Source organism: Capra hircus, chromosome 18 (assembly GCF_001704415.2).
Source record: "Capra hircus breed San Clemente chromosome 18, ASM170441v1, whole genome shotgun sequence".
Taxonomy (NCBI): domain Eukaryota; kingdom Metazoa; phylum Chordata; class Mammalia; order Artiodactyla; family Bovidae; genus Capra; species Capra hircus.
Window position 1 is genome coordinate 27,282,572 of NC_030825.1, and position 22,920 is coordinate 27,305,491.

Genomic DNA, 22,920 nt, shown 5'->3' on the forward strand with positions numbered 1-22,920 from the left:
ACTAGCACTTTCAAGTCCGCTCTGCGGGCAGTTTTGCCCACCCGCCCAGCACCCTGTGGGGCTGCACTGTCACATTTCATTTGTACAAATTAATGTTCTTTGCTTGGACACCCAACGTGTGCTAGGCCAGGAGCCGGAAGCATATCTTAACTGCCCACCCCAGCCCTTTGCCCTGCATTCCAGATAAGGACTTGGCGGTTCAGAAAAGTTAATTAACTTGCGCATCTCCATGCTGCACGTTTGTAGCCACCCAGGACGGCAACCTCATCTCTGTCGCATGGCATCCAAGGTACCCAACGCTTCACTGGGCAACTGAGAAAAGTCCTGAAAGGGCCAAAGATAGCCCGAGGCTTTTGAAAAGAGGCGTTAGGCCAACCAATCTCTCGGTTTTTATCTTTTTTTTTTTTTTTCAGCCTAAAACCAGACGCTTGGATCCCCTTCCAAGGCCCACCTTCCAGACCCCGCTGTCTCAGTTTATCCCCACCAACCCAGTAGGTGGGAGAAAGAGGCGTCATCATTCCTCCTTGCCCCTCCCTCTGTGGGGCGGGCCGCTTTGGCGGGGGGTCAATCCGGCTCCCCCAAAGCAAGGATGGGAGTGGCGGGGGCGGGCTGGAGAAGATTCCCGCCGTCCCGGAAGAGTAAAAGGGGCCGCGGGTTCCGCTCCACCGCCGGCACCTGCTACCTAGAAACCTCGGGCTGAGGTACCGCCCCCGGCCCCAGCCCAGGCCGGTCTGCCACAAGAGCGCTGGCCCTTTAAGAGCCGCGGTAGGGGATCGCGGGGAGGAGGGCCGGGAGCGCCCGGAGCTGCGCGGAATTCGCCGGGATCCTCGGGCGCCGGCTCCCTGGCTAGCTCACTCGCTCCGACCCGCGCCCTGCGCCTCATTCTTAGGCTGCCCGGGAGCCGGGCCGGGTCGGACGCGGGGCGAGCAGGATTCACGAGCGGGAGGCGCGCGCTCCCGGCAGCGCCTGCCCCTCAACATGGACAGAAGGAGCTGGGCGCGCAGGGCACGCCGCGGGATCGGGCGGCCGGAGCGCTGAGGCAGACAAAGGCTCCGGAGTTGCGCTTGCTCTCAGCCGGGCCCCGGGCGCCGAGGCTGCAGGACTCCGCGGCGGGCGACTCCGGCCCGCCCTCTCCCTAGTGGGCCGGCTCCGCGCGCCCGGACCTGCCCGGCCCGCTTCTCCTCGGCCGTGGGAATTTGCCGAGGCTCGGGCGGGGAGCCAGGGAGTCGCAAGTTCCGAGCCGCGTGCAGGGACCCGGCGCCCGCAAGCGGGCGAGCCCCGCGGGCATGGGCAGCGACCGGAGCGCGCCCGGACGGCCGGGCTGGGCGGGCAGTCTCCTTGGCGGCCGGGAGGCGGCTGCACGGCCGCAACTGTTGCCTCTGCTGCTGGTGTTTCTGAGCTGCCTGGGCCGCGGCGCAGCGGCGGAGGACGCCGAAGTCAATGCGGAGGTAAGGACCCTCGCCAACCGCTTTGCCGGGGGTTGGAGAACTTGAGGCTGGGGGACTTGAGGGTGGGGAGGAAGCCACGCCCGCAGCTTGAAGCGTGGAGGGGAAGCGCGCAGAGATGAGCCCCTGTCCCGGAGTTGGGGGCGGGGAAGAAAGGGGACCGGGCCAGCTGACCATCTCCAGCTGGCCCTTGGCGGTGCACCTCTTCACAAACCCTGGAGGATGTAGGGCTTGAGCCCACTCTCTTCTCCTCCAGCCATGTCCAGGGCATTGATCCTTTACAACCCGCCTCCCGGGAGCTGCTTCTGCGGCCCCCAGCCCCTGTTCCTCTCCCCTCTCTTCCGGACGCCCGATTCCTCGAGAGCCCTGCAGACGCGCGGTGACGTTCTTTGCTAAGAGAGAGGGGGCTGCTCTGGGCCCCGGGGGTGGGGGTGGGGACCTTGAGCACAGCGGCAGCGCTCCCGCCTTAGTTTGGGTGACACTGAGACTCGTGCGGCGCGCTGGGGTAGGGGGAAGGCGTGCGAACCTCCGAGGCAGCCGATCAGGGTTGAGGGGGCGCTTTGGCGACTTTCTCGGACTCTTGCGCGCAAGTCGTGCCACCGCCAGATGGGATCAAGAGGGAGACCGGATCTCACCCGGCGCTTCCTCCACCGGCGCCCCTACGGCCAAGGCCCGGGTCTAAGAGGGTGGACTCTGAACATCTTTTCACCAGGAACCCGCTTGACGTCCCTACGGAGACTCATCTCTGGTCCAATGTATATTGTATGATTAGGCGGGGCCTCCTGGTGTAGAGCTGAGTCTCCACGGGGTCGCCGAGCGCTGCCCTCCGGACTAGGGACAGTGAAGGCGCTAGCTCCACTGAGTCAGAGCAAAAGCGAACATGTTCTTTCTCCGACACTCAAAACGCTGCTTCCTGCCCCAAAGAAGAGGTGAGGTGTAGATGCATGTTGGAGGAGACACCCTTCTCTGCACGTCCCCAGTAGGCTTGGGCCTCAGTGCCCTTGGGCCGGCCTGGAGCCTCCCGCCGCCCGGGTTACGGGCCTGATTGCCGTTTCTATTTGCAGCCAGGCCGGTGCTCCCTTCTAGCACCCCACCCCCAACCCCAACCCGCCCTGCGGCTTCCCCACCTCCCCGGCTGCCTGGGAGTTTTTTTCCGATAGAAGCCTGCCCTTCCCCGCCCTACTTTTAATAAAAGCTCGGAGGAAGGGCAGGGAATTCCTCCCAGCTCAAGTTACACCTCCCAGCCAGTTCCCCACCTGCTCTGCCCTCCCTCTACGGCCTGGGCAGGGAAAGCAGCAGGGAGCCAGGCCCTGGTAGGAGGCAGAGCCGGGAGCCCAGGCCATGCCCAGTACAGCTCCACCACCCCGCCCCTGATTCACACATGCAGACAAGGCAGGGGCTTATTTGAAGACTCCTGCTGGTGGGAAATGGCCCTCAGCCTACCTCCAAGTACTGGCCAGATAGTGCTGTTTGCACCCACCTGCCACTCTCTGGAGTGGAATGCCAAAGAATTGCAAGTCACAGACCCACCCCCCAGGAGTTTATAATCTACTTAGAAATAGCATCTCTGAACAGAAAGCAGTTGCGGACCAAACTGGGATTTGGTAGCTAAGTATCGTGATTTGGCATCTTAGATGGGTAGGAGCTCGGGCACTGGGATCTGTGGTCTGAGGGTTTTTGTTCTCTCCTTTGCTTCTGTTTCTCCATCACCCTCTCCTCTCCCAGCTGAGTGAGTACCTGCTGCCTAGGGTCTGCACTGGGGGCTTCCCTGTGAGCTCTGATGGTAAGAAGTCCACATGCCATGCCATAGACCCTGGGAAGATCCCCAGGAGAAGAGAATGGCAACCCACTCCAGTGTTCTTGCCTGGAGAATTCCATGGGCAGAGGAGCCTGGCAGGCTACAGTCCATGGGGTTGCAAAGAGTGGGACACAACTGAGCGACTAACACCTTTCACCTTTCAGGGTCTGCACTGAGGGCACAGACCATGGGCCTACGCCGGTGTAGCACCGACTAGGGATTGATTGACCTGCAGCCCCTCTCCTCAGGGGACACTTGGGTTGGGCTGTTGTGGGAAGAAACTCTGGAAAGTACAGGGGACCCTTGAATGCTGGAAGCCAAGGTAGATGGGGGGCTCAAGACTGGTGGGCTAGCCCAGATTCTACAGTTGGCTTTCGGGTACAGGGTGTTGCTCCTTAGGGTCATATCAAGTCTGGCCAGATCTGGGCCCACAGCCAGCCCATTAGCCCCAAGGCTATAGGAAAACTGTGCCAAGTCCAGGCGCTCCAAGGACCAGCCTCAGAGATTCATGGGCCTGGCTACACCCTGTGTCCAGAGTCTCCATCCCTTGAAGAAGGGCTTTGGTCCTTGACCACAGCTCCAGACCTTGGGTCAGGTCACGGCTAGGACAGTCTCTGAGCAACTGAGTCAAAGCCAGCTCCTCTCTCCCTCCCTCCCAGGGCAGAGTTTCATCAGGCTAAGGAATCAGGCAGGTGCTCAGAGCCAGCACACACATGCAACCTGCCAGCCTGGAGAAGGCTGTCTTTCTTGGGGAAGCCACCACTGAGCCATTCTGCCCTGTCCCACTCCCTCCATGGCTGTCAAGCCCCAGTCTGCAGCCATTCTGCATAAACCAGGCCCTCCCTGCCTGACTGAGCTGCAGCTCCTGGCCTCCTCGGCTTGAGAATCCAGGCTCCCCTTTCTGTCCTCCTATCTCTGGCTCCAGCACCTAGTCCACTTAAGTGCCTTCGGTTTTCATCAGAGAAGCTTTGGTCTCTCCCCACCCCCTACACACCTCTAGGCCCTCAGCCCTCCTGCCCTGCCCCAGGGAGGTGACTCAGGCTGCCAGAGTTCACAGGTGTGGTGCCCCTGCCAGTTAATCATGGGCACACCCACTTTCCCTGAGCAGACTCCTGGGTATCTTCCTTGCCCTTACCCAGCAGCTGAGGAGGGGAGCAGACAAAGGAGGGTAGGGACCAGCTCGAATTCTGCCTTTAACCTTCAGGTCTGACTGGTGATCCACAGCCCCAGGCTTCCGGTGTTCCAGTCTCCATCCACACTTCCATGCTGGCCCCTGGAGCCCTGCGGGTGTGCTCATATTAGTGCCCTGTCCTAACTGTGGAGCAGAAGCTGCAGGGGCCCCCATGCCCACCCGCAAGGGGAAGAGGTGTGATAGTTTGAGGGCCTTGTCTTTGAGAACCTATAGAAGCTGAATCTTTTCTTTCTGTTCTCTTACCAGTAGCAAGCCACTGTTCTCCATACTTTGTTTCAAAACCCATGGAGAACTGGGCTGATGAGTGCTGCCAGGGACTTGGGATCTAACTGGGCCACGCCCTTTATGCCAAGTCCTCCACCAGGGCCCTGTGTTTGGGCTGCCCTGGGGTCCAGTCAGTCGGCTGCCTCCTTGCAGAGAACAGCCTTGCATGCATTCTGTGTCTGTGCGTCACAGACCTGCCTGTTCTGACCCCTAGACGCAAACTGCTTCATTTGCGTCCAAGGAGAGTGGGGAGGAAATAACCTAGAAACACACCCAGATGCCCCCTCCAAAGAAGACTTCCCCCAGAATCCCTCCAAATACTTCCTCCAAAATCCCTCCAAATACTGCCCACATTCTCTAATACCAACTCAGAATAGCAAGACTGCCCCGCAGGATAAACCTCTCCCCGCCAAGCACTGGGTTCTGGCCACCCCTCCGTGCCCTCCAGGTGTTCCCTGCCGTGGACCCTTCTGCCCAGCCGACAGTTTCACTTCTGCCTGAGGCCAGCTCAGCTGTGGTGGTCGTAGTGGTGGCTGCAGCTTCCCACCTCCGATTAAAGTTGTCACTATAGACTGAGTGAAGCCCCTCCCCTCCCTCTACCTACCCCCCACCTTCCTCAAATAATATGTTGAAACCAAACTTCCCCAAGGTGATGATATTTGGAGGTGGGGGCCTTTGCGAAGTGATTAGGTCATGAGGGCAGAGCCCTCGTGGGTGGGATTAGTGTTATTCTAAAAACTGTCTGAGGGACTTAACTGGTGTTGCACTGGTTAAGACTCCAGGCTTCCAATGCAGAGGGTGTAGGTTTGGTCCCTGGTCAGGGAACTAAGCTTCCGTGGTGGCTCAGTGATAAAGAATCCACCTGCCAATGCAGGAGACGTGGGTTCAATCCCTGGGTTGAGAAGATCCCCTGGAGAAGGAAGTGGCAACCCAAGCCCACTGCAATATTCTTGCCTGGAGAATTTCATGGACAGAGGAACATGGTGGGCTACAACCCATGGGGTTGCAAAAGAATCGGATATGACGTAGTGACTAAACAACAACAGTTAACTAAGATTCCACATGCCTCGCGGTGCGAATGAGATGTAAAAAGATAAAATACAAGAACTGTTGGCGAAGTCTCCCTTGCCCCTTCCATCGTGTGAGGACACAGCAAGAACTTAGCAGCCAGACCTGTCACTCTGAACTTGAATTTCTTACTTCCAGAACTGGGAGAAATAAATGTTGTTATGAGCCACCAGCTTATGGTATTTTCCTTATAGCAGCCAGGATGCACTAAGGCAGTTGGCACTCAGTATTGCCCCAAGATTCATGTAGTTCACACAGCTGGCTCATTAGGCAGGGGCCAAACCCCGTGGCCAGCTCTGCTTTGGGCGTGGAGAAGTGTTCTCTGGATCAGCAGAAGCAGAGAGGGCTCGGGGCTCTCTGCTTAGAGCTTCCTCCATCTCAGAGAGGGCCCCAGGAGGAGTCCACAGATGAAGGTGTGGACCTGGCACCCTGTCAGCTGCTGAACACTCCAGGCCTGAGACACACAATAGGCGCTTTCTGACTGGACAAGCCTCGACTGAGTTAGGCTCATATGAAGCCATTCCCCAGCAGGACCCTGGTTTTAGGGATGCCTGAGCGCTTTACGGGAGTAGCACAGATTTTTGCAGCTGTTTTTTTTTTTTTTTTTTTGGCAAAAACAGCAGAGATGTTCAAGGTGGGCCTGGATCAGAGAGACAAAAGGGAGCGCCTCTCAACAGCTCCCATTTCCCTCGTGGGATCAGCAGACAATGAACAAGTAGACCCAACTCAACCTCTAGGATCTAGACAGACAGACCCTGGGTCCCAGCCATTAGCCAGCCCTCAGAGATGTCCCCATGGCCATGGAGGCTGGAGGCCAAGGTTTGGAGCTGCTCTCCAGGACTAATTCTTGAGCCTTGGACACCACCTTGTCCTTCTCCTAGAAGGTACTGACCACCGCACCCCCCACCTCCCAGGGGTGAGAGACCAACTTCGAGTCCACTGTACTTGAGCACGGCACCTGGTACATAGGAAGTGCTTGCAGAATGGTGGCAAAATACAGTGAGAAGCAAATGGCATTTGCTGTTGGGCAAATCATTGACCCCATTGGAGCCTCAGCTAGGCAACACGGTTAGAGATGGTTCCATAGCATCACTGACTCAATGGACACAAATCTGAGTGAACTCCGGGAGATAGTGAAGGACAGGGACGCCTGATGTAATGTACTGCAGTCCATGGGGTCGCAGAGTCGGACTTCGCGACTCAGACAGACAGAGCCTCAGTTTCCTTGTCTACAAAATGAGACTAGTAGTAGTATCTGCTGGATGGTATTATTGGGGAAATTCAGTGTGTTTGTGTATAAAACACCCAGTGTTCCACATGGTGTCCCTCACGCGGTGCCCAGGGGAGGACCAGGCATTACTTTTGAGTACCTTCAACATACTTGATTCCATCCTGAGCAGGGCCTACAGTGGTTTTGTAAGATTTTCACATTTAATCCTGAATTAGCTCTGTAAGTTTAGGTGTAATCATGACCCCACTGTACAGAAGAGGAAGTGGAGACTGTGAGGTGAGAAAATTACCCTTGATTCTGCAGCCTGGATGGTAGCAGAGCCATTCGGTGTGGCTTGGAGCCTGAGCTCCCAGCTCCCGGCTAGGTAAAAGGCTGCAGCTCAGAGCCCACAGTGTCATTTTTTGGAAGCTCCATGGCCAGACTGGAGCCTGCTGGGCCAGAGCCAGGTGGGAAGGAGGGGATGGGGGTGGGGCCAGGGCCTCCCTCAACCATGTGAGTCCGGAGCCCTACCCCCGACCTGTCCAGCCACACGGGCCAGACCCACTGCAAAGACCATACCTACAGGGGGGTTTCCAGGTGGACGGCCCAGGCCTGGCCCTCAGCCAACCCGAAACCACCAGCCAACAGGGCCCTTTCACCCACCCCTGCCACCCGCTGGCCAAAGGACCCAGATGTTGTTTCCTCCAGGTTAAGGAGTGCGGGGCTTGCAGGGGAGGCTCCTTCCTTCCTGTTTCCCTGGCCCGACATCCCCACCCCACTGGCTCTGCCTACTACCCGGAGCCCCTTCCCCAACTACAGCTGTCCCATCTTGAGGGCTTAGATTTGAGCCCCAGGAGAGCAAGTGTGTTCTCAAACCGCTTGAATATGAACCATGCTACCTCTAAAGGAAGTAAATGGTCCACCAAGGACAGGGCGGCCTGGCTTGGGGCCCCCGTAACTGGTCCCAGGACACCATGAAAGGTCTGTGTCCACTGCTGACGGGCCTGACAAGATGCCTTTTGTGCCTGTCTGGGCAATCCTGCCAGGGTCTGCCTGGCCTGCAGAGAAAGCGGTGTGACAGAAGCAGAGCTGAGCCAGGAGAGATTGCTCTTGTCGAGTGGGGTCTGATAAGGCCGGGTGGGAGGGGGCTCCACTGATCTGAGCCTGGAGGAGCTGGCTGTGGGGTAGCTGAGGCTTGCCCCTACCCCGGAGACTGCTTAATGCACAGTATTGATCTGGTGGCTCCTTCCCAGACACGCCCACAGGATGGGGGAGGGCCTGCCTTGGCGAGGTCTCAGCAGTCCTGGGGAGCAGCCCTGCTGATGTGGCCCAGTGCCCAGACCCAGACACCCATGGTGGGGAGGATTAGACTCCCTCCCCCAGTGCCCTCCCCCAGCACTGTGCTGGGCACGGTTCCCCAGATGGGCCAGAGCCCAACATCCCCAGCCTTAGGCCAAGAGGAACCGACAGTGCTGCCTCTGGGCTCCAATTCTACCCACAGACCGGTTGTGTGACCCTGGGTGAGCCGTGCACCCTCTCTGAACCTTGCAGTCTGTGTAATGGGGATGGGCTACTTGTGAGCATTGAATGGGGTGATGAGAATCGACAGCCTGGCTCCAGCAGATTCTCAGCCCCCCGGCTGCTGTATTTATGGCCTCTCCTATAGGGCCAGGGGGCCAGGCAGGCCCCACCCCAAGATTCTTGATGGCTCCACATCTCCTTGCCTGGGGCCAGCCACTCACCTGAAGCTTCTGTCCATAATTATGGGGTGGGGTCTGGAGCTGGAGAAAGAATAGCTGAAAGAACAGGTTGGTGGGGGCAGTTCTCCCACAACAGCCTCCCTCCCTGGGCTGCAGGAGGCAGGAGGGAGCCTTGTGCTCTCCCTGTAGAACCGTTCCCTGCCTCCCACTGGGCAGTGATTTCTCACGGAGGGGGTCTCCCTACCCTGTGGCGTATGGGCCTACCTGAGCCTCAGTTTCCCCTTGTGAGAAACAGAACTTCACTGCTTGGTTCATCCCACCTGTGAGACTCAGGTGACAGGAAAAGGAGCCCTGATGGAAGGGGGCAGGAGGCAGTGTTTATCCCGGTAGGAGCAGTGGAGGCTTGAGCAAGCCTCTCCCCCACTTTGAGACCAGGGGTCTGTCGTGACTTTGGAAATTGCTCCCCATTTTTGTCCCGTGGCTGCAGAGCCCCTCAGGAGACTGGAGTCCGGGCAGCACCTGCCATTCGCCGGTGCCTGCCCCCGCCCCATGCTCTTTTCCTCCCCTGCAGGGCTTGTCGCACTTAGAACAGTAGGGTGATGAGAAACTTCCTCCTGGATACTGGCGGAGGCAGGGTGGGGGGCAGCCCCAGCCCCGCGGATGGTGAAGACTGGTTGGTGCTTGGTCAGCTCTGAGCCCATTGCTTGCCAGTCAGGCGTCTCCATCAGCTCCTTCGCCTTATCTTCCAGGGACTCAGCCGCTCTGCCAAGGCCGTTTCAGCCTAGTCCACTCACGTCACCATTCCTCGGCCTCAGCTTTCTACCCAGACACTGGCCGAGAGACATTTGTCACCGAGGAGGCTTGGCTGATACCGAGGTGGAAGCTCTTGGCTTCCCTGGGACTCAAAGGGCGCCTGGCAGTGTGATGGAGGGTCCACAGGCACCCTTGGGCCTTTAGTGTCAGCCCCCAAGCTGTCTCAGTACTGAAGGGGCCCCTCTGCCCCTTCCGCCCCGCCGGGCTCTGGACCTCTTCACTGCAGACAGGCCCAGCTCCCTCCCTTGCCCTCCTCTCCCCTCCCCAGGGCCCCAGCCAGCCTCCCCCGCCTGCCCTGCCCTCCTCCTGTCACTCGCCAGACACCACTAATCAGCCCCTTGGTGGCCTGTGATTGCGCTCCCCGGATATTTTTACCTTATGCAAATAGGCGATGTAGAGGTGCCCTAGTCTGTCAGCTGCAGCCCCAGGCCCTCCCCCCACCTCCAGCCGGATTCCTCTCACTGTGAGAGCTAGCCAACCTCACAGTCTCGCCTTCTAGATTTCTCCAGGCTTCTTCAGGCAAACCGTGTCCATCAAGAGTGGTGGACGTCCCCCTTTCTCCAGACATAACAGGCGCCTCGGGAAAGGTTTCTGTGCTTGGGAAGAAGGCTGTGGAGGGCGCCCGGAACACTGCCAGGGTCTGGAAGCTGGAGGAAGGAGCTGGAGGGGTAAGGGGGGCCCGTGGCGGTTGCCGCAGGGCACTCCGACCTCCCCCAGCCCTGAGGCTGCCTTGTCCCAACCTGGATCCTTCAACCCTGTCAATAGAGGCAAAAGTCTGCCGTTCTAGGAACAACGAGGCAGTCCTCCACCCCCACCCCAGCCCTGTCATTAGTAACGCACTTTTTGAGCACTTTCCCCGCCCAGCACGGTGCCCAGGGCTCCTGTGGACATCCCCATTTCATCCTCGCAGAAACCCCTGAGATGAAGCGGGTCCTGATACCACCCCTTTTACAGAGGCACAGGAATATGAAGGGGGCTGACGAGGCTCTGTCCCCAGAGCCGTGGTGCTTTCCCAGCTCGGTGTCTCTGCCTTGTTCGTTGTCCTGTGACTGTCACCCAGGGCCCTGCGAGCCCTCCAAGCTGAGGCTCGGCGTCCTCAGCCTTTGGCCATATCCCGCCTCCGCCCTTGTTGGCTCAGCCTCCGCTCCCTCCAGCGGCAGCCTGGCATGGCTGAGCCGGGCCATGTGGGCAGCCTGTCCGCTCCGGGGGCCTGAACAGGGGCCAGGGTGGCACCGAGGGGAGCCAGTACCTGAGGAACTGGATGTGGCCCTGGTGGCAGACTGATGTGGGCGTGGCCCAGGCAGCTGACACGTGGCTGTCGGCCCAGAGCAGCGTCTGTGTCCAGCCTCCATCTGCCCCGCAGGCCCTTGCTCTGCAGCCTCTGCCTTCCAGAGCCTCTCAGAGCAGGTCCCCTCACTCGGGTTTTCAGAGACTGAGGATAACAAGGAAAGCTTCAAAGGACACGCTTCCATGTGGCCAAGGCCCACAGCAGCCCCTGGCCTCTGTGCTGACCAGCCTCCCACAGTGGTCCCCATGTTCTTCATTGCCTTGTGGGCACGAGGTGGACAGGGCAGAGTCCCCTTTCTCAGCACCACTCAGCTTGGCTCACTGGGGATCCCACCATTGGGTTTCAACTGCAGTGGTCCTATCTGCTCACAAACTCGCAGGTATGAACTTCTCTGCAGTGGGTCTCCCTGGGGAAATCGTAAGCCCCTGGAGGTCAGCCACCTCCTCCATGGCCTCCAGCTGGCATGGTGGCTGGCTGGGTGGGTGGACAGACAGATGGGTAGATGAATGAGAAGATTTGCCCAAGGACTTCCCTGGTGGTCCAGGGGCTAAGACTCTGAATTCCCAATGTAGGGGGCCTGGGTTCAATCCCTGGTCAGGGATCCCACATGCTGCAACCAAGAGTTTGCACGCCGCAACTAAAGATCTCACATGTTGCAAGGAAGATCAAGGATCCCACATGCGGCAATTAAGACCCAGCGCAGCCAAATAAATATACAATTTTTAAAATCTTTTTTTATATCAAAAAAAAAAGACGAGCCAAGCAAATTCTGAAGGGGGTAGGCGCCCCCACTGTGTGCCAGCTGCTCTTCACAGGGCTGTCTCTTTCACATTGCACCCACCAGTAACCCTATGGCTCCCCATCTTTCACATGAGAAAAGTCAGGCCCAGAGAGAACAGTTAGTGGCAGAGCAGAGACTGAACTTCAGGCCTCCGGTCCCACCCTGCTGGGCCTGGGTGGACTCCTTGAACTTACCTCCTCTCCTTCTAGAAGGCTTAGGGCCTGGTGCAAGTGTTAGTCCCTCGGTTGTGTCCGACTGTTTGCCATCCCATGGACTGTAGACTGCCAGGCTTCTCTGTCCATGGATTTCCCAGGTAAGAAGACTGGAGTGGGTAGCCGTTCCCTTCTCCTAGGGATCTTCCTGATCCAGGGATCAAATCCAGATCTCCCACATTGCAGGCTGATTCTTGACCACCTGAGCCACTAGGGAAGCCCCATGGTTTTCCTACTAGGTGAGAACTCAAGAGGTTCTAAACCCCATAGGGGTCCCAATGGTCTGCCTGGATGGTAGGGGACCCACCCCTGCAGGCGCCAGTGCAATAATAAAGATGGCAACTGTGGGCTATCATGAACACAGCTACCATCTTCATGGGGGAAGACAAACGGTAAACAGCCAAGTGAAACATAGTGTGTCAGATGGTGATGAGGGCAGGCAAGCAGGGGAGGGAGGGCGTGCAGGGTGCAGTAGGTGGGTATGTTTTCTACATTTGTCAGAGAATGCCCCTCCAATAAGGTAAGGAAGCAGAGACCTGAAGACAGAGAGGGCATGAGCCATGCAGATGTCTGGGACGAGCACTCCAGGCAGTAGGAACAGCAAATGCGAAGGCCCAAGGCAAGAGAGGCAGGTTGGGCTGAATGAATGATAGGAGTGAGGTCTGAGAGCCAACCTGAGGCCCAGTAGCTCCTGTAAGAATTGGCTTTTCCTCTGAGACAGGGCGTCTTTGGAGGGTTCTAGGCGGAGGACTGATCAGTCCCGGCCTTTTGTTCCAGCTCTTGTATGAGAACAGACCACAGGAAGTGGAAGCAGGGAGAGTGGTCCAGAAGCCCACACTGGTGGGAGGTGATGGGGGTGGGAGGGGGTGGGAGGCAGACTGTGCATGCTTGGAGGTCAGGGTGCCAGGACCTGCTGACCAGGCCGTGGCCTCTCCTTTGCAGAACTGGCTGCGGCTCTACGGCTACCTGCCCCAGCCCAGCCGTCACATGTCCACCATGCGCTCCGCCCAGATCCTGGCCTCGGCCCTCGCCGAGATGCAGCGCTTCTACGGGATCCCCGTCACGGGTGTGCTGGACGAAGAGACCAAGGCGTGAGTCCTTCCGTCAGGTCATTCCCAGACCCCACTAGCACCTGCCCTCCTTCCAGCCTGCTCTGATGAAGGCTTGGCCTGTGGAGTTTTCCAGGAAAGGGTGGCGTAGATATGAGGTGGCAAAGGGTTTGATCCTCCATGCTAGCTCTCATTGGTTGGGAGGGGCTGCTGCTGTTTTGTGTTGAAAAAGCTCCTGAGGCCGAAACCCAGCTCAGCAGCAAGGAGCACAGGATTGATTAGTGGTGTCTGCCACAGGTTTGGGAATGGGAGGTGTGGTATATGTGCTCTGATTGCCTAGTTAGGCCTTGCTCTGAGTCTGACAGAGATGCTGTGACCCAGAGCCACATTCTTGATGAGCACTCAGAGCAGAAGGTATCAGGGATAAAAGGCTTCAGGGTAATTCACCTCCTGCTCCTGGGCAATACAGGTAAACAGGGGCTCTCCTTTGCAGAGCCACTCCTAGGCATGCAGTCTTCCAGGACCAGGTCATCATACCATTTTCCTGAGAAGGAGCTCAGAGCTTAGGGAGAGTCTTCTCACTGCTGCTGCCCTCATAATAGGTGCAGCTGGAGGCCAGTGGCCGGAGGGTGGGAGATGGTGGACTGCCTGGAAGAGGCGGTGCCCAGCAGGCAGGTGTGTTGAGAGGAGGCTTTGTGCTCCCAGGTGGATGAAGCGGCCCCGTTGTGGGGTGCCAGACCAGTTCGGGGTACGTGTGAAAGCCAACCTGCGGCGGAGGAGGAAGCGCTACGCCCTCACAGGGAGGAAGTGGAACAACCACCACCTGACCTTCAGGTAGAGACCCCAGCTGCCCAGGGTGACCTCCGCTCATGGCGTGTTTCTGAAGCGCTGGGACCGCTTATTCCCTGGGCTGAGGCCTCAGGCTTCCCCGTGGGCTTGTCTGGAAGGCTTCCTTTCCCAGCAGCCCACTGCAGGGTGCCCGGCCTCCCCATCCAATCCCACCCCCATGCTGATTGGATCGGCCCCTCCCCCACCGCAGTCTCCCTCGAGAGAATGGTGGGACCCTTTGAACTCTGCTCTGTCCTCCTTTCCTCCCTCCCCGCACCCACCAACAACCGAGGGCTGGCCTCACCCGCCCAGGTGGGCTCCTACACTGGAGGAGGCTTCAGGGGTATGTAGGATAAGGGAGGCCCTGGAGCATCTGGGCAGTCCAGCATCTGCCCAGGGGGGATCTGTGCACCGAGTCACCCGCACAAACCCTGCTTCAAATACCCCTCCTTCCTTCCTATCAAGTTCTTTGGCAAGAAATCCCCCTGAGCCTCGAGCTGCGAGCTGCGTAGAAGTCCTCAAGGGTCCCCCTTCCCGTTCCAATCCAGCCATGACCCCACCCTCAGCTCCATCTCCCGGGGAAGAGCAGCTCCTGAAGTCCTTAGGGACCCAGGCCACCAGAGTGAACTCTCGATCCAGGAGCTGATTCTTGATCTCTGATGGAGCTCTGTCTAGCACGCAGATGCTTAATCTGCTTTAAATGGGAACTAACAGGCCTCACCATGCTTTTATCACGTGCAGGAGCATACTCTCCGTGAGTTAAGCCGCTGAATCCTCCCAGGGACTCCATACTAGAAGTGCTGCCCTCCTTTCCCATTTCACAGATGAGGAAGCTAAAACTCAGAGAGACTTAAGTTGCTTGCCCAAGGTCACACAGGAAATGTTAGAGCCCAGCCTTGAACCTGATTCAGCCTGACTCTGGAGCCCAACTTTGACAACCACTTGGCCTGTGTTTCCCAAACCTCAGCCATTTGCATCCCACTTTCTAGGTCTTTCTCTTGGCTCTGTATCACCTATACTTTTAATTACTTAATGTTTTCTTAAAATAAGCGTATTTGGCAAAATGCAACCTTATTCAGTGATATCCTAATGAATTCCTGGGCTTGACAACTTAGTTCTTTTTTTTTTTTTTTTTCAAATTCACATCAGAGTAAATTAACAGTCGGTATTGATGAGCATCGTCCATGAATGAGCTCAGATCCTATGCCCTTTCCCTGAGACCATGTGTCCCCGCCCCCAACCCAGTGGATGCTAGCAATGGACAGCAGCCCTGGCTCTGGGCTCACTCACGTCTTCCCGTCCACCTGCAGCATCCAGAACTACACAGAGAAGCTAGGCTGGTACCACTCGCTGGAGGCGGTGCGCCGGGCCTTCCGTGTGTGGGAGCAGGCCACGCCCCTGGTCTTCCAGGAGGTGCCTTATGAGGACATCCGACTGCGGCGGCAGAAGGAGGCAGACATCATGGTACTCTTTGCCTCTGGTTTCCATGGCGACAGCTCGCCATTTGATGGCACGGGTGGCTTTCTAGCCCACGCCTATTTCCCTGGCCCTGGTTTGGGTGGGGACACCCATTTTGATGCAGATGAGCCCTGGACCTTCTCCAGCACTGACCTGCATGGTGAGCACCTCTGGTCAGGGTGATGACAGGGGTGGGGGGTGGGGGGTGGGGAGGGAAGAGCTGGGGGCTGGGAGGGGAGAGCATCCCCCATGCAGTTCTTGGGAGCATTGACTCTTGGTCTTAGTCTGCTGTTCATCATCTCCAAGGGGGGTGACAGGGAAAGGAAGGCAGGGATTGGTGTACCCATTTTCCAGATGGGGAAGATAGAGGCCCAGAAGTCAGAGTGGCTCAGCTTCTTCTGAGAGTAAAGTGTGGGCAGGCTCTTTGGGCCCCTCAACCCATAGAGTGGGGTGTCCAGGTCCTGAGCCAGGCCAGAGCTGACCCCACTGCCCGCCATGACAGGAAACAGCCTCTTCCTGGTAGCAGTGCATGAGCTGGGCCACGCACTGGGGCTGGAGCACTCAAGCAACCCCAGCGCCATCATGGCACCGTTCTACCAGTGGATGGACATCGACAACTTCCAGCTGCCCGAAGACGACCTTCGGGGCATTCAGCAGCTCTATGGTGAGCGCGGCAGTGGAGGACAGGGGGCTCTGCACGACTGCTCTCAGCTCCCAGCCCCATGAAGCATAGGGACCGTGGCCACACCCATTTTGTAGATGAGGAAACTGAGGCCCCAAGAGAATTAGCTATGGTCCAAGTCATCCAGTCAGTAGAAGATGGTGCTAGAAATCAATCCTGGGCTGGCTGACTCCAGGCCCAGGCCCTCACCCAGAGATTCCATGGTGGCTCCAGGGGACACAGGCGGCCCCAGGGCCCCTCACTGCCCCCGTTTTCCTCCTCACCCTGTGGGATATTTTATTAGACCCAGGGTGTCCCTGGGGTCCTTGTGCCTCCCACCATCACACCCAGCCCAAGCGTGTCCCACTGAGGCTCTCCTCCGAGCATTGCTGGTTTATCACTTCCCAGCTCCTTTGAGGCAAGTAACACCCCCCCACCCCCACCCCCACCAAGGAAGCCCCCAATGGGGGGGTCTCTGGGGGCCAGTTCAGTGGGTCAGTAACCACCCCAAGCCCTCGCTGTGTTCCCAGCCACCTGGGAACCACATTCTTCCCTCCACTTGTGTCTACTGCTTCTGGAGCCTCCACTGGAACCAGCCAGCCTCCTAAGAGGAGCGTCCCCAAGGGGAAGTGCAGCCAGGGGTGGCCTTAGGGCACAGTCACCCTAGCCCAGTGTGGGGAGGTCAACGAACGGACTGCGTGGAAGAGACTGGAGGTCCCCCTGAGCGATGGTGGTGTGGGGAGGGGTCTGCTGTGGTCAGATAGGGCCTCTCACCTGGGTGGGCTGCCCATGGGGCACAGGTCTCTCCAGGCTGCCAAGGTTCCAAGTAGGAGAAGCTGGCATCCTGGCTGGGTTCTGGGGCTACCCTCCTCACTTCCCCCTCCCGCCCCTCTGCAGGCACCCCGGATGGCCAGCCACAGCCCACCCAACCTCTTCCCACTGTGACCCCCCGGCGGCCTGGCCGGCCAGACCACCGGCCCCCCAGACCCCCTCAGCCACCTCCCCCGGGTGGGAAGCCGGAGCGGCCTCCAAAGCCAGGCCCCCCACCCCAACCCCGCGTCACAGAGCGGCCTGACCAGTATGGCCCCAACATCTGCGACGGGGACTTCGACACAGTGGCCATGCTGCGGGGGGAGATGTTCGTGTTCAAGGTCTGGCCCCCGCCTGCGCCACCCCCCAGCCCCTTGGCCCAGGCTCAGAGCAGAGAGCTCCCTCCCACTTCTCCCCCAGACTCTTGCCCCACCTCTGCCCCCTCACTCAGCGGCCCCGGGGGAGCCATCAGACCCTAGACCCGGAAGAAAAGAGCCCGAGGGACAAGGGACTTGCCCGGGGTCGTACAATAAGCCTAGGGGTCCACCCTTGTGCCCCCCCCGCCACCCTCTTCCTAAGACCCCCTGCACCAGCCTCTCCCAGGCAGGGAGAATTGTCCTCGTCATCCACTGAGTAAAGGTGATGCTGGAAACCAAACCGAGAGCTGGCCAACTTCAGGGCCTGGCCCTCACTCAGCCCTTACCCAGAGCTTCCACGGTGGCTCCAGGGGACACAGATGGCCCCAGGGCCCCTCGCCGCCCCCTCTTCGCCCAGTCTGAATATGCTATTAGACCAAGGGTGTTCCTGGGCCCCCGGGACCCATTCTTCTCACTGTCACTCCCAGCCCAAGTGTGTCCCACTGGAAGGGGGGTGGGGGCCCCCATGCCGTCCACTCACCCCCGCACCCTCCCCAGGGCCGTTGGTTCTGGCGGGTGCGGCACAACCGTGTCCTGGACAACTATCCCATGCCCATCGGGCACTTCTGGCGGGGCCTGCCCAGTGACATCAGTGCCGCCTACGAGCGCCAGGATGGGCGTTTCGTCTTTTTCAAAGGTGAGTTGGGGCAGGTGGGAGGGAGGAGGCTGGGCAGCCTTCCTGCCCTCACCTCTGGCCTGACCTCTGACCCAGCTGGGCCTGATGGAGGATGGAAAGGAAGGACCGCGTGCGCATCTCGTCCTGTCGCCCACTGCGGGCTTACTCAGGGGGACCTGACCCTGGCAGCAGGGCAGGGGTGGGGTGGGGCTAGACAGGCCCAGAGGTCTGGCGGGCAGAGGCGGACTGACTGAGGGCAAGTGTCCACCTTCTGCAGCACAGGGGCTCCGCCCCATCGCCCTCCTCCTTGCATCCTAGGCCTTTTCTTGCCCCTTCCTCATAAGAGCGAGTCCCTGAGCCCACTCTGGGGAGTGTCCTTGGGTCTGTCTACAGAGACAGTGGAGCTCCCTCCCCTCAGCCCCTCCTCTGAGGCCTGCCCCCCAGGAAGGGCCTCAAGGGCAGCACCTCTGAAGGATTGGCTGTGTCCCCAGGCCCCCTGGCCTGAGTCTCAACCAGGCAGGAAGTCCCCAAGGACCGGGCTGGGCTCACACTAAAAGGGAGGAGCCTGGGCCATGCACTGGGGGGCCCCAGGAACACAGTCCCCAGATCCAGAGGCCAGGCCTCTTCCCTCTCTGCAAGAACTGTGTGTGGGGGGAGTGGATGTTCAAGCAGGATCAGAGGCTTGTGTGTATTGCGACTGAGTGTGTGGTGTGTGTGTCACTGTGAGCTGGCAACGTGTATACACATAAATGGTGCATTACAGGTGTCCCTAAGTGCCACATGCGTGTGATGTGAGCGTGAGTTGTCTTGGGTGCGGAGTGTCAGTGCTTGTTCTGTGTACAAGGATGAGAGTGTGTGTGTGTGTGTGTGTGTGTGTGTGTGTGTGTGTGTGTGTGTGTGCGTGGTGAGTGTAGCAGTGAATGTGAATTTGGGGACCCAGATTCTCACTCCCCGTGCCCACCCGCCAACCCCTCCCGCAGGTGACCGCTACTGGCTCTTCCGAGAAGCGAACCTGGAGCCGGGTTACCCACAGCCGCTGACCAGCTATGGCTTGGGCATCCCCTACGACCGCATCGACACAGCCATCTGGTGGGAGCCCACAGGTCACACCTTCTTCTTCCAAGAGGACAGGTGAGCGCCCCTCTGCTAAAGGGAAAAGGCTCCCTTCCTCAGGCTCTCCCAGAAAGAACCCATGGCCTGGACAGGCCGGGCACAGCCCACAGCCTGGTACTTTTGGCCACAGGTATTGGCGCTTCAACGAGGAGACGCAGCGTGGAGACCCTGGCTACCCCAAGCCCATCAGCGTGTGGCAGGGGATCCCCGCCTCCCCTAAAGGGGCCTTCCTGAGCAATGATGCAGGTACCAGGGCCGGCCCCCGCCCAGCCTGCCCAGCACCCACCATCCTCCCACCTCCACACATGTGGGACAGGACTTGCTTGTGCTCACCAGCATCAAGATGGCAGGCACGGGGGACCCAGCTGGGCGAGGCGACCATTGACACCATTTACAGAGGCCAAAGAGAGCTTGAGTAAAGGGCCCCAAATCGCACAGTGAGGAAGTGGTGGAGTCAGGAGTCCAGCCAGGCCGGCCTGTGTCCAGAGCTGGTACTCAGAGCTGCCCTGCTCCCCGTAGAGCCTTGAGCCCGGCGGGGTTGTGGGGTGAGCTTGGGTTCAGAGCCTCAGGAGCAAGAGTCCTCCCGATGAACCCCCCTTACCTATCTGGCAGGGAAGCCTGATCTCTGTCGTTATAACTGAGCAACAGGGAGTTGCGGCTTTTATTTCTCCAGCGGGGTCTCTGGTGAGTTTCAGAATGCCCATCAGCCTTCAGGGGCTCAGGGGAGACCTGGCTGGCTTTGCTAATGTTCAGGTGGGTCACACGGCTTCCGTGCACAGTGGCTTCACCCTGCAGCTGCTGTGACCTCATTGTGCTCCGCTGAGCAGGGATGCATCTGGTGGCTCAAACCTGGTCCTTCCTGGGGTTTAAAAGATGTGGACAGAGTGCCCTGGACCAGAGATCTGGTCCAAGAGGGCATCAGGCCCCACTCCGGGGCTGACTGTGTGGCCTTGAGCAAGACACTGTCCTCTCCAGTGTAGGAGGAAGCCAGACTGGATCCCCTGACTCTAGCCCCCGACCCAGCAGGCTCTAGGACCCCTCTCTGCACTGCCCTGGTCAGTGTCAGCCCAGCCAGAAAGCATGGACAGATTTCAAAATGCCCAGGGAAGCCAGTAAGAAAGAGGGTGTTTTAAAGCCAGGGCCCCTTTAGCTCTCCCTGGTTCTCCTCACGGGTCTCTGGCCGGCAGGGAGCCCCCACCTAACACTCCTCTGGCCTGCTTTGCCCTCTGCAGCCTACACCTATTTCTACAAGGGCACCAAATACTGGAAGTTTGACAACGAGCGCCTGCGAATGGAGCCCGGCTACCCCAAGTCCATCCTGCGGGACTTCATGGGCTGCCAAGAGCACGTGGAGGCGGGGCCCCGGTGGCCCGACGTGGCCCGTCCACCCTTCAACCCCGACGGGGGTGCAGAGCCCGGGACGGGCGGTGACAGCGAGGAGGGCGAGGAGGGTGGTGAGGCGGGCCCTGGCGGTGGCGGCGCGGCAGGGCCGGACGAGGATGGGGGCAGCCGCGTGGTGGTGCAGATGGAGGAGGTCACGCGGACGGTGAATATGGTCATGGTGCTGGTGCCCCCCGTGCTGCTGCTGCTCTGCATCCTGGGCCTCACCTACGCCCTGGTGCAGATGCAGCGCAAGGGTGCGCCCCGCATGCTCCTCTACTGCAAGCGCTCCCTGCAGGAGTGGGTCTGACCCTTGGCGCCAGACCCTCCCACTCCCCACGGTGCTAAGGGGCCAGGCTGGTTGCGCCTGTGGTTCTGAGACGGCTCCTGGGGCCTTTCATCTAGAGCCTTCTGTGGCTCCTCAGCCCCCGGGTGGGGATCCCTCCAGGCCCACTGACATCCCTGCCAGCCCCGCCCCCTTGTTTATTTATGCCCAGGTATCTTTTTTTTTTTTTTGCACACTAATTAAGCATTTCTTCCTACTTGCCTGACCAGGGCGGTCCCTCAGGGTGATCCCTAAAGGCAGGGGCTTAGAGGTTTCTAAATATACTTCTGCACCAGAGAGGGAGTTAGGCTCCCACCCACCCCTGGCTTAGCCAGAGGAGCAGTGGGTCAGAAGGCCCTGTTGGAAAAGTGAAGGGCTGCTGGGTTGGTCTCCACGCTGAGTACCAGGGTCAGAGCCCAGGGCTCTGTTGGTTTTAGAGCTTGGTGGGGCCTGACTGGTCTCCAGCCCCCTGAGTCTCAGAAAGAGCTTCCACCTGGTGGCAGCCTCAGGCCAAAGAGGGCAGGGAGGGGAGGGGGCCCGCTGATCGAGAGTCCTGTTGAGGTTTAGTTGCTTCCCAGTCCACTTCTAACAACCCCAGCAGTCGGGATTCCTTAGGCCCAAGAACCCTGCCCGCACCTGGCCAGTCCGGGGCCAGCAGCCCCCAGCTCCCCCGTCTCAGGAGAAGGGGCCCTAGGCTTGCCTTACCAAGGACCAAAGCGGGTCTGCCAAGGCCCCACCCCCAAGGGTAGCGCCAGCCACGCCCCCCGGGGGGCTGGGCTTCCAGGCTCCCGCCCACTCTCTGCTCTGAGCTGCGACTCAATTGGGTTCTTTCCACGAGCATCTTCCCTCCCCCTGTCACCCCCCGACCACCAACTGCAGGGGTCTCAGAAGCCCACCAGCCTCAGGCTCAGCTGCCAGTGTCCTAGTTCTCCCAGGGAGAGAAGGGTTATTGGGTGCCCAGGCCGGGGTTATAGATGTCCAGAGACGCATGCCCACCAGGCTTAAGGGGTTCCTCCCCTCCAGGTCGCTGTCCCCCAGGGACACTGGTGGGGGTGGCGTGGTGGCCAGCAGCTCATCCTCTCTCTCAGACTATGGGACGGGACTGTGGAGCCCCCAGAGGAGCCCACTGTAGCCTGGGGCCTCCCCCGATCCTGGGTTCAACCCTGTGGATGGAGGTGATTCTGCCCTCTTTTCCTCCGTGAAGCAAGCAGGAGGCGAGGCTGCCGTGGGAAATGGTACTGTAGAGCCGGCTCTGTCCCCGCTGCTCCCCTAGCCGTGAGCAAGCAGGCCTGCCGCCCGGAATCCCAGAGGCCCCTGGGGCGAGGGGCCCCTCGTGGACTGGCCCCCAGTGCGGGTCCAGCAGCGTCCTCCCCACTCCATCCTCAGAACCACCGGAGAGCCAGCCGAGGGGGGTGGGGAGGGGATCAGTGTCTGTCTGTAAATAATCTGCACTGATTAAATAGTAAGGCCGGCGATTCTGCCTCCTTTCTAAGAGGCCTCAGGCTGGAGCTTACAGCTAGAGGGGCTGCAGGTGACTTGAGGGCAGGGGATGGGGAGTGAAGGGGGGACATGGTCCCAGCTGGGATTTGGGGACTTGTTCCCCCCATGCCAAAGAGAGCTGATTCCCAGATCTGTGGGGGCTCCTTCCCAACTGGCCCTGGGAGGGGCAGGCCTCTGGGGAAGGCTGGGAAGTAGCTGCCCTCAATAGACCAGAGCAGGGTAAGGCAAGGTACCAGGGGTGGCCATGCTGGCATCGAGCAGAGAAGGGATGGGGAATTTACTGGTCATTCATTCGTGGTGAGAAAGAGCAGCCCGCTTCCAGCCATCTCAGAAGGGTGGGAGAAACAGTCCAGGCCACCCAGCCTTCCTACCCATCCAGATTGGTTCTGGGCAGCCTGAAGACCCAGCTTGGGCAGGAGGAGATGGGAAACAGTGCCACTGTGGAGTCTTAACAGTTCCTCTCGCCACACACGCTGCTCAGCTGGTGAGGGACACCCAGGATCTGCTCTCTTCTTTTGTTGTTTTTTTTTTTGGCTGTGCCACACAGCTTGTGACATGTTAGTTCCCCAACCAGGAATTGAACCCCGGCCCTCCACAGTGAGGGCATGGAGTCCTAACCACTGGACTGTCAAGGAATTCCTTGCAATGTCAGTTCAGTTCAGTTCAGTTCAGTCGCTCAGTCGTGTCCAACTGTTTGCGATCCCATGAACTGCAGCACACCAGGCCTCCCCGTCAGTCACCAACTCCCGGAGCCTACCCAAACTCATGTCCATTGAGTCGGTGATGCCATCCAGCCATCTCATCCTCTGTCGTTCCCTTCTCCTGTCCTCAGTCTTTCCCAGCATCAGGAAATCTTTTCCAATGAATCAGCTCTTTGCATCAGGTAGCCAAAGTATTGGAGTTTACTTTCATTCTTTTTTTTTTTTTCGGCTGCGCCACTCGGCATGCTATATCTTAGTTCCCTGACCAGGGATCAAACCTTTGCCCCCTGCA

General features: G+C 59.1%; 1 protein-coding gene across 1 annotated transcript; it reads left to right on the top strand.

Annotated features, from left to right (window-relative positions):
* On the top strand, window positions 1,224–21,902 carry MMP15 (matrix metallopeptidase 15). Its single transcript, XM_018062063.1, has 10 exons — window positions 1,224–1,448; window positions 12,714–12,862; window positions 13,526–13,654; window positions 14,959–15,266; window positions 15,609–15,770; window positions 16,665–16,918; window positions 17,492–17,630; window positions 18,590–18,740; window positions 18,853–18,968; window positions 19,955–21,902. The coding sequence occupies exons 1-10, from the start codon at window positions 1,287–1,289 to the stop codon at window positions 20,410–20,412; spliced, it is 2,028 nt and encodes a 675-aa protein (XP_017917552.1). The 5' UTR covers window positions 1,224–1,286; the 3' UTR covers window positions 20,413–21,902.

Coding starts and splice junctions, on each gene's coding strand:
- MMP15 (XM_018062063.1), top strand. CDS start 1,287: ATGGGCAGCGACCGGAGCGCGCCCGGACGGCCGGGCTGGGCGGGCAGT. Junction 12,863..13,525: donor CTGGACGAAGAGACCAAGGC/GTGAGTCCTTCC, acceptor TTGTGCTCCCAG/GTGGATGAAGCGGCCCCGTT. Junction 15,267..15,608: donor CTCCAGCACTGACCTGCATG/GTGAGCACCTCT, acceptor CCGCCATGACAG/GAAACAGCCTCTTCCTGGTA.